The following is a 10,590-nucleotide window of genomic DNA, read 5'->3' on the forward strand; positions in this document are numbered from 1 at the left end:
TAGGAAAATTGTGTAACATTGTAACTTTAAAAACCACTATAACAACCTACTCAACATTCTGCCATTTTCTCATATTAATATTTTTATCCTATCTTATCAGTCTTATCCGTTATATGATAAACCATGAATAACCTCATAGAATTCTGTGTATAATTTTAACGTAACAGTTTGTTGTGATAATAATCATACAAAAGAAAACATCTTTAGTATTCCATACTGAAACTGTCATGTAATACAAACCATTCAACTGCATGACTACGAAGATTGGTTATAGTAATCACAGAAAACTTGCCAGTTATTTTCAAATTCGTCTTTCGATCTCTGATAAATGTCAGTTTTGCCATAACAGCATGGCAAAACACTTCAATCTTGTAGCACTACACAGTGTTACCAGAATGGCACAGGCAAGCCATTACAGGGGAATGGAGGCTTCGTTAGTGCACAGAGAAGCATTTCACCCTGCGGCCACCTGCTCCGCATTAACCAGAGGCTGTTCTGGCATCCCTAGGCGGAACGAATCATGGAAGCCATCGAGCTCTACCGAGAGGAGACCACCAAGCTGGAAGAGCACAGAGCCATCTGCAGAGCGGCTGGGAAAGAGGTGAGGAAAGGAGCAGGCGGTCTTGCGGTCATCGTGATGTGCTCAGGGCCAAACGATTCCCTTCTCAGGGAGAAAACACTTCAGCCGTTCAAGCAAAGGCGGGAAAAGTTGAATAGGGCTGTTTGGTCTGTCTAGCCTTTGACATTTCTGTGAGGCATGTCTTGCTCGGGACCCCTGCATCATCTCCTGTAAGTTCTTTCCGAGATGTTGCCCCAGAAGGTCGGACCAAAACCAAAGGGTTGAAATTAAATCAGAAGAGTTTCCGGCTAAACATTAGGAAGAACTTCCTGACAGAGAGGTTCCTCAGTGGAATGGGCTTCCTTGGGAGGTGGTGGGCTCTCCTTCTCTGGAGGTTTTTAAACAGTGGCTAGATGGCCATCAGACAGCATTGCTGATTCCGTGAACTTGGGCAGATCAAGAGAGGTTGCATCAGTGCTTAGTTCTCCTGGCCCTTTCTTACATGCCCAGGGAAATGCTGATCGCCACTTTGGGGTCAGGAATCAATTTCCCCCCAAGGCCAGTTTGGCTGGAGATCTTGGAGGGTTTTTCGTCATCTTCTGGGTGTGGAACAGGGGTCACTGGGGGGGTTTGTGAATTTCCTGTATTGTGCAGTGGGTTGGACTAGATGACCTTGGAGGCCCCTTCCAACTCTGATTCTATGAGTCTGTTTCTTCTCTTCTGTATAACTCTGGACTTGAACACGTTAGGCATTTGTGGCCGGCTGTGACTCCCTCAGCAGGCGCTCCTGTATACTTGCGTGTTTTCTTTCGAAGCTTAAATCTGCCTCTTAAAAGAAAAAGAGAGATCCTTGGCAGAAACCTGTGTACTCTCTGCTGTGTTTTGAGTTCAAGCACATGAACGTTTTTAGCTCTATGGGCAGCAGGAACTCCCAAGGTGTGTCTGTTTCGTGCCTCTGTGGTTGTGTGCCCAATGAGAACCCTCAGGCAGAAGGGAGCAGAGATGGGCCAGGAGCTGGGTCAGCCATTCGTTGTGCCCCAGGGCAGCTATGCTCCATCCTGACCCTTAACTAATTAATTACCATATGGCGTTGTATGTAGAATAGCCAGGAGATCCTGAGATTGTCTGCATCCAGAAGTTCTACCTCTTTTAGTGTTATGCAGCACTAGGTGGCGAGCTAGACTTGTTTTTAAGGCAAGAGACCTTTCAGAGGTGGCTTGCTATTGCCTGCCTCTGCGTCATGACCCTGGTATTCCTTGGAGGTCGCCCAAATACTAGGCAAGGCCGCTCCTGCTTAGCTTCCGAGATCTGACGAGATCCGGGTAGCCTGGGCTAATTAATTACTGAAAGTAGAATAATTCAGCATAGTGGCATAGTCTTCTTTATCGTGCATGCTTGCCTTCCTTCCTCCCTTCCCCTCCAAGTGCTTTGAGCCTGTGCAGTTTCCAGCCTTGGTTCAGTGCCCTCCAGGTTCTTGTGCCTGTGGAATCCTCCTTGATCACAAGCTTATTTCAGGGCAGTCACAGGAGGGGAGGGAAAGTGGCATGATATAGCCCAGTTTGTCAGATCTTGGAAGCTAAGCAGGGTCAGTACTTGGGTGGGAGACCTCCAAGGAAGACTCTGTAAGGGAAGGCAATGGCAGACTACCTCTGCTTCTCACTTGCCTTGAAAGCCCCTCATTGGGGTCGCCATAAATCTTGGGTAGGAGGCCTCCAAGGAACACTCTGCAGGGGAAGGCAATGACAGACCACTTCTGCTCCTCACTTGCCTTGAAAGCCCCTCATTGGGGTCGCCATAAATCTTGGGTAGGAGGCCTCCAAGGAACACTCTGCAGGGGAAGGCAATGACAGACCACTTCTGCTCCTCACTTGCCTTGAAAGTCCCTCATTGGGGTCACCATAAGTCTTGGGTGGGAGACCTCCAAGGAAGCCTCTGCAGGGGAAGGCAATGGCAGACCACCTCTGCTCCTCCCTTGCCTTGAAAGCCCCTCGCTGGGGTCACCATAAGTCTTGGGTGGGAGACCTCCAAGGAAGCCTCTGCAGGGGAAGGCAATGGCAAACCACCTCTGCTCCTCCCTTGCCTTGAAAGCCCCTCCCTGGGGTCATCATAAGTCTTGGGTGGGAGACCTCCAAGGAAGACTCTGCAGGGGAAGGCAATGGCAGACCACCTCTGCTTCCCCTTGCCTTGAAAGCCCCTCATTGGGGTTGCCATAATTCAGTTGCGACTTGACAGCTCATCTGTGCGTACAAAAGGGGAAAGCCCAGATGAGGGAGACAGGTGAAGCCGCTAGGACAGTGGGGAGAGAGACACTGTAGTCTGTAGATAAGACACCATAAAAATTCAGGCGAAGGGGTAGATTCGGGGCTACTCTTGCTCAGAAATCAGATAGTAGAGCAATGTAAGGGAGGAGACAGGTTGTGCAGGAGATGAGATTGGGGTGGAGAAAAGGAGGGTGAACTGGTGAGACTGTGGGCGCTAGCAAGGTTAGATCCATCTGCTTGACACGACCTCAGTGAAAGGCTTTGGTTGTATTCCAGGTTGTCCTGCCTGAGGGGAGTCTTAATTGTAACCCATTTTCTGTCCACAGGTTCCTCTTCCTGTCAACCCCATTCTCCTGGCCTACGGCAGTATTTCAGTAAGTGGCATGTGTGGAATTTTGAGATGCATGGACTGCTAATCTGCTTTCCCTAGGTTGGGGGACGGCTGCCGTCCGTAGGATTATGTGGATTGCAAGAAATCAGGATGACCAGATGTGCGGGTTGGAGGTGGCGTGTTGGTCCTTTTGATTCGGGTCCATTGTAGGTCTTGTTAATAGAATATCCTTATCCTCCTGTACTTACTACCTGAAACATTTATACGTAGCAGTTCTTCAAGGCTTGGAAGATAAGATGATGGAAGAACAAGAGCCAGTTTGGTGTAGTGGTTAAGAGCGCGGACTCTTATCTGGGAGAACCGGGTTTGATTCCCCACTCCTCCACATGCAGCTGCTGGTGTGACCTTGGGTCAGTCACAAGTTCTTTCAGAGCTGTTCTCTCACGAGCAGTATTCAAGAGAGCTCTCTCAGCCCCTACCTACCTCACAGGGTGTCTTTTGTGGGGAGGGGGAGGGAAAGGAGTTTGTGAACCACTCTGAGACTCCTTCGGGTAGTGAAGGGTGGGGTATAAATCCAATCTCTTCTTCTCATCAGCTGTAATGGAGAATCGATCCAGGGGAACCTGGGGCTCGGAGGGGGGCTGTTTTTTGAGGTAAAGGCACCAGATTTGCAGCATAGCTGCTGGTGCTTCTCCTCAAACCCCCCATTTCAAAAAGACTGGAGGACCGGGGGGGGGGGTCCAGTTCTATGAGCCCCAGAAGGAGGTGCCCCCGTTGTTTCCAGTGGAGAGGAAAATGCCCGTCTCAGTTCTTTTGTAGGCTGCACTGCTAGGTAAGTTCCCTGCTCTGTCAGCTAAAATGTTTTGCACCAGCGCCCCCTAGCGCAGCTTAGAGGGAACTTTGGTTCTTACCTCGCCTCGCATTTCATCCCTAGTTTGCTCTGTGTGGGGAATTTTGTATGCGCGCTAAAATTTCACTTCCGGAGAATTTCTGTAAGTTTTCCCTTGGGGGCGTGAGCAGACCAGCCAAGCTAACAGAGGACTACCCTTTGGTTCCCTCTTTCTCTTTCCAGCCCGCTGCTTATGTACTAGAAGTTCTCAAGAAGGTGAAGTCCAGGTGAGTAGTTGTTGCTGTCCGAGGCTTGCGAGTGGCTTGGTGGGCTTGACTGAGGGGAACAACTGAGGCAGGAGAAAGGGGTGGTCACTTTAATTCGGTCTAGAACCAACCCACTCGTATGTCTTTCTGGAGGTCCTTGGCTTTGTTGATTGGTCACCTGAATGTCCTTCCTCAGGAGACAGGAAGTGACCCTCGAAAGTCATTGTTGGTTTGTCGTTCTTAGTCTGTCTCTCTCTTTTTTTTAAAAGAAATTTTATTGATTTTAATAATACCACAATATAAACAGTTTGACATGACATTAGGGTTGAAGATAGACTTAATAAACATATCATTACAGGTAGAGTTTGTATATGTCCAATAAGGTTTAGTAATGCATATAAATCCAAGCATGTTTTAATATTGTACACTAAGAGCATCAAGTTATAGGCAAAATGGGGAAAGCTAAATTGGTTATATTATTCACAATAAAGCATCAATTTGTATTTAGCTTCCGTTATGTTTTCCCAATCAAATTTGTTTAACTCTATATTGTCTAGAATGGGATACCAAATACTTAGCGGGTTGTAGAATTCACATTCGTTTTGATGTACTGTATTATAAATTGAAAATCTTTCAAGCATAAAAATGTCCCAGGTCTTGTGGATCCATTGGTTTATCGTGGGTGGTTTTTTGTTTCTTCGTCTGTCTCCTTGGCAGGCGACTTGCTGCAACGGGAGTCCTGCCCCGGGCTGCTGGGGTAGGTGCGATGCCGGGGGTTTGACGGGTTCTCTTCCTCCCTGCAGTGAGCTGGAAGAGTCTCTGCTGGTTCTGCCCTTCTCGTACGTCCCTGACCTCCTCAGGCTCTTCAGCCAGTATCTCCAGCAGGACTCGGAGGTGGAGCTGCTCTGCCGGGCACTCCTCATCCTGCTGAGGTAAATCGCCGCCCTGAAGAAGACGGTGCGTAGTCGGTCGTGGCTAGCCGGTGCCTCGGTTCGAGGGCTCGGCTAAAGAAGTGGCTGCCAGGTTGGACCCATTGAATCCAGTGGCGCCCTGGGTGCAATCCCTCCCCTTCGTGTCCTTTCCACAGTCTAGATCTCTTCTCAAAAAACAAACTTTATTTGTCCAATGGGATAAGTGCGAGAGACTCTGTTGGCCGTCCCTGGCTGGCACGGACCGGAGCCCAGGACTAGAGAGCCAGTTTGGTGTGATGGTTAAGAGCGGCGGGCTCTAATCCGGAGAACCGGGTTCAGTTCCCCACTCCTCCACTTGAAGCCCGCTGGGTGACCTTCGGCCAGTCGCAGACTCAATGTTCCCTCTAAGCTGCGGAGTCTTGGTTTTAACTGAAACCGTTTTTTCACTGTGATCGTAAGCCGCCTCGAACCATGAGGAAAGGCGGGATAGAAATGTTTTCATAAATAAAATTGCACGTGTGTGCTTTTTCACACTAAGTGGCTTTGATCGGAGGGAACGTTTGGTTCAAAAAAGGAGACCCCCCCCCCCCCCCCCCCCTCTTCTCTCTCGGAGATTGTAAGCCACTCTGAGCCTCCGAGTGAAGGGTGGGATATAAATCCAATCTCTCCCCCCCCTCCTCCTTCCCAGGAGCTCTGCCCTTGAGCCACAGCCCCTACCTGGGGCCTTCTATGGCTCTCAACACACTGGCTCTCTTAACCACTACACCAAACTGGCTCTCAACTGGCTCTTAAACAACTCAACACAGTGGGGGCCAGGCTCCTCCTGCCGCCCCACACGGCTCTTCCCCCTGTTCCGTTCTTAGTAAGACCCAAACTAAAGTGGGGTTCAACAAACCTCCAACCAGAACTTACTCCAACCAGAAAAAACGCTTTGGCAGTCTGGAAGCCATTAGTTGTTTCTCTTTCTCTCCCCCCCCCCCCCCCCCCCCAAGACACCCTTGGGGAAGATCACAAGCAACCAGATGCTGCTGAAGGTGATGGAGAATCTGAAGGAAACCACCATTGCCAAAGTCAGCCAAGTGAGGGTGAGTGGGTGTTTTTTTTTGGGGGGGGGGGAGAGACACAGAGCGATGCAGCCGTTGAGTTGGGGGGGGGGAGGCTGATCCTGTTCTCCCCGGCCTTTTGGCCAACTCTTGTTTTTTAAAAACGATTGATAGAATTGTGTGGATCTTAATATATTAACCAACATCGTCTTTATCCATTTGCGGAGTGCAGGTCCCTTAATAGTTCCTCATCAGCTAGCTTAGCAAGAATAAGTTGACGTGGCCAGGTCACAACAAGGCCAGAGCGCACGTTTTGGTTGTCCTAGGGGTGCTGCCGCAATGGAGCGACTATTTAAATGATCGTCTTGAGCCACAGTGCAGCCACAATGACTGGGAAGCAATAAAACGGACAAGACGATCCTCTGACCCAGAGCCAGCGCGGCCTGCCTGGCTCGTCTTCAGTCCTATCTGTACAGAGACTGCCAGTCTGCCTGGCTCTCTGCATTACATGGCAAGAGCCCCCGTTCACCCCGTACTGCCTTTCCACTGTCTGTTGTGCTCAGCAATTATATGAAGAAAGAAGGTAGCATCCAGATAAGGTAGTCATATTCTTAAAATTAAGTTTCAAAAGAAGAGTAAAAGTGATGCAACGTCCAGTGGCCACAGAACTGGAGGATGAAGAGCTTTGCCAGGATTGGATGATAACCTCTGCAAGATCTGTACTGGCATGACGCTGTTGGTGCATGCTAATGTGGTGGCTCAAGTGGTTAAGACGCTGAACTGCAGGCTGTGGAAGGTCGGTAGTTCAGCAGTTCGAGACTCGGGTGCCGCATGATGGAGTGAGCTCCCATCTCTAGTTCCAGCTCCTGCCAACCTAGCAGTTCGAAAGCAAGAAATTGCAAGTAGATAAATAGGTACCGCTTCGGTGGGAAAGGAACAGTGTTCCGTGCGCCTTGGTGTTTAGTCATGCCGGCCACATGACCACGGAAACGTCTTTGGACAGCGCTGGCTCTTTGGCTTTGAAACGGAGATGAGCACCGCAACCCTAGAGTCGGATTTGACTGGCTTTTGAGCAAGGGAATACCTTTATTGCATTCATGTGACGTAAAATGTGCAGTAAAGTTGTTTAGCCTGGACAAAGGGACGGGCAGAGGGTCTTGAACTTTTGTAGGGACGGACGCTTTCCTTAACCGTTGGTCAAAGCGGATAAAGGCTTAGCTTCTACTGCGCATAGTTTTGCCTATTTCAGTTGAACCCAACCATATAATTCCATCAACCTAAACAGGGCTTCCATCGTGAACAGTCCTTGTCCTGGCTGTGTACCGTTTGCAAGTTCTCGGCCATGCTGGCGGCATCAGCACATGTGTTTTGCCTTCTGCTGTTTCACAGCCCACTGGGGAGGTAGCAACTGTTTCCATTAGGACTGGTTCTCACCACGGTCCGTCTCTCCTCCCTCCCGGCCAGCTGCCAGGAATGGGTGGGGGGAAAACTCTCGAGATGGAGGCTCACGATATTTTTTTGCTAACAGACGGAACATCCATTAAGAGAACGAAACTCCCCCCTCTCTCTCCTCCTTCTGCACACTATGGAGCTCTCCAAAATACCGCTCGGAGGTGTAGAACTGTGGATTCCGGGGAACTGCATGAGGGGTGAATTGGAGGTCTGCAGCAAGACGGGAAAATTATTGTATGGATCTGACACTCTGTGACAAGGGCCACGTCCCTTAGCAAGAGCTTGGAAATGTTATAGCCTGCTGCCTGCCTGCCCAGTTTGGGCAGTTTGAATTTTTAGAGAGGAATTGCAGGGAAAAATATATAATTAATGGGCTGTTTACTTAGAGAATGTGCATGGATTTAACTATTTTGAGAGAGAAGACGAGATGTTACAGGATAAGGTGAAAGCTATACGGCATTGTTAGTGTGAGAGCTGAGATTGTAGGGAAAATAGAACAAGTTATGTTTAGGCCTGCAAGTTAATGGGATTTTGAAAACTAGCAGTGTCAAAAATATGAAAGGCTATTTAAAGGGACTAGATTGTTAACTTAGAAGAAATATATGCCTTCACTAGCATAGTCAAACTGTTAAGTTATGCCTGTTTCTTTTCTTCTTTGTTTTCATTGATATAAAATAGATTAATAATAGTATATTATAGATAAAGTGAAATATAGCAGATAGAATATAGATGAATTAGTTCTATAACGGGAATAGATCCTTGGTTTAATAGTGTTTGTTACTGAATATAAATTAAAATGGGGGGGGGAAATGGGAATGTGTATGCAAACATTATGATGTGAGCGAGATATTTGGCTAGCTGTTTTAAAATGTATGGCTCTCTTTTATGTAAGTTTCAAAAAAATAATAAACTCTGCCCAATTTGGGCAAATCAAAAAAAAAAAAGGGAAATGTTATAGCCAGGGTAGAGTTGGAGGGTGGCTTTTTCAGTCTCTGGCTGTTGCAGGGTAAACAACATGTTCCAGTCCCCAATATATACATTATAACACGCTGGCTAAAAGTGTGAGCTTGGTACTCTCATTCTTGAATTTCCAGGTGGTCCCCAGCTTCTCAGCCTCGGCTCCCCACCATTAGTAAGGGGATGGTAATCCAAGCCTACCTTACAAGGCTGTTGTCAGAGCCAGAGAGAGCCTTCACTGAGCAAAGTTGCTAGAATTCATTAGGACGACAAGAAGGGCCCTGACTGTCCAATGGGATTGATTTTTGCACCGGCCTCCCCAGTATGTCCTCTTTCTGCTGCTAGTTCACTCCCCCTGTCTCTCTCTCCTTTTCTCCCTGCAGGACGTGTTGGGGTTCAACATGGCCGGTCTCCAGTTCCTGAAGAGAGAAATTGAGGCCAAAGACGAAGTGACCTTTTTCGCGGATGCCACCGACCGCTTTGAGGAGAAGAGGCGGAAGAGGAAGAAGAAAGAGAAGATGATTCTTGCAGTGGTTTAAAATGGGCGGGTCGGTGGGAGGGTCCTCTTGTGACTCTGTGAAACTTGGGCTGGAGCTGCTCCTCCAGGACGACGCCTCCTGGCCACGCGAGAGCCATGCGCTTTCCCTTTCCTGCAAGTCAAACCAGCATGGAGCTCGAGGGACTGGAAGATTGAACGGGGAAATACTGAGGTTCTGCAGACAAAAAAAAATTGGGGGGAGATAGATGCCCCCCCTGCTAACGCCCATTCACCGCAGTCTCTGTGGCTGCTTCGTTTTTTTTAAGTAGGGGCTGACTTGGGCTCATAGGTGCCCTGCTGTGGCAGTCCCGAAAAGGCAGTCCGATTTCACTGTGTAACAACGCTGCAAAAGCCAAAAGACAGTGTGGGCGGGGCTTCCGGAACGGTGGGACATCTTGTGCCTTGTTTGTACGGCCATCTCCCCGACACGAGTGTTGCCCCCCTTTTGGCATTTCACCGCGAGTGTGAGAATGGACTCTGAGCCGAAATAAATATATTTATGTTCTCCTCTGTACACTTACAATATCAGCCTGTCGCTCCGTCCTATAAAGGCGTTTACATGCTGAGGTGTTGGAAATGGCTTTTTGATGAGAGCCAGTTTGGTGCAGTGGTTAAGAGTGCGGACTCTAAGCTGGGAGAACCAGGTTTGATGCCCCACTCCTCCACATGCAGCTGCTGGGGTGACCTTGGGTCAGTCACAACTTCTTTCAGAGCCGTTCTCTCCAGGGCAGTTCTCAAGAGAGCTCTCTCAGCCCCACCTACTTCACAGGGTGACTGTTGTGGGGAGGGAAAGGGAGTATAAGCCACTCTGAGACTCCTTTGGGTAGTGAAGGGTGGAGTATAAATCCAGTCTCCTCTTCTTCTACCTAATCCAGGCTCTTGGATTTTTTTTTCTCTGCATCTCAGTTTATAGTTCCACAAAAGACTTCTTGGACAGCATGCGTGCAAGTACACCTGCACCCACAGGCATGCAGTGTCGCATATGACAAGGAAAAATGGTAAATCACATGAAGGGAAGTTGTCTGAATGCACACGTCAAGTGAGGATGTCTGTGCCGAGAAGGTCCTGATTGGATGCTGTAATGGCTGGGCTCCAAAGGGAACATGCAGCTAAATGCTAACATTTCTGCAATCCACCGAGCCTTTTTTGTGGAGGGGGGTGTGTGAGTTCCAGTGGGACCAAGAGACCGCTTTCCCCTTTCCCTGGATCTCGGAATAATTCTTTTACTGCTGCAGATATCTGGTTGTGTGATTTGCACAAGCACCGGCTTTCCTCCGTGAATAAACTCTTTGCATTTGGCTTGCATTTATTTTTAACTTCGGACCGAAGTTCAGAGTTACCTGGTTTGTCCAGAAATCACTGGAGATTGGCTTTTGTGTCATGAACATAGCCCAGGGATGGCTGCTCCCCCCCCCCCCCGTTCTCCTGGGAAGCCCGGGCCAC

At 48.8% G+C, this 10,590-nt stretch overlaps 1 protein-coding gene across 1 annotated transcript in view; it reads left to right on the forward strand.

Annotated features, from left to right (window-relative positions):
* WDR3 (WD repeat domain 3) overlaps positions 1 to 9,688 on the forward strand; it is a 53,160-nt gene extending 43,472 nt beyond the window's left edge. The window contains exons 22-28 of the mRNA XM_015412900.1: positions 509 to 601; positions 3,147 to 3,194; positions 4,224 to 4,267; positions 5,050 to 5,178; position 5,802; positions 6,150 to 6,242; positions 8,993 to 9,688. Of these exons, the coding sequence (XP_015268386.1) occupies positions 509 to 601; positions 3,147 to 3,194; positions 4,224 to 4,267; positions 5,050 to 5,178; position 5,802; positions 6,150 to 6,242; positions 8,993 to 9,148 (564 nt within the window). The 3' untranslated portion in view covers positions 9,149 to 9,688. The remainder of the gene's footprint in view (positions 1 to 508; positions 602 to 3,146; positions 3,195 to 4,223; positions 4,268 to 5,049; positions 5,179 to 5,801; positions 5,803 to 6,149; positions 6,243 to 8,992) is intronic.
* Positions 9,689 to 10,590: the final 902 nt, after the last annotated feature.

Source organism: Gekko japonicus, unplaced genomic scaffold (assembly GCF_001447785.1).
Source record: "Gekko japonicus isolate JY-2015 unplaced genomic scaffold, Gekko_japonicus_V1.1 scaffold1488, whole genome shotgun sequence".
Classification (NCBI taxonomy): domain Eukaryota; kingdom Metazoa; phylum Chordata; class Lepidosauria; order Squamata; family Gekkonidae; genus Gekko; species Gekko japonicus.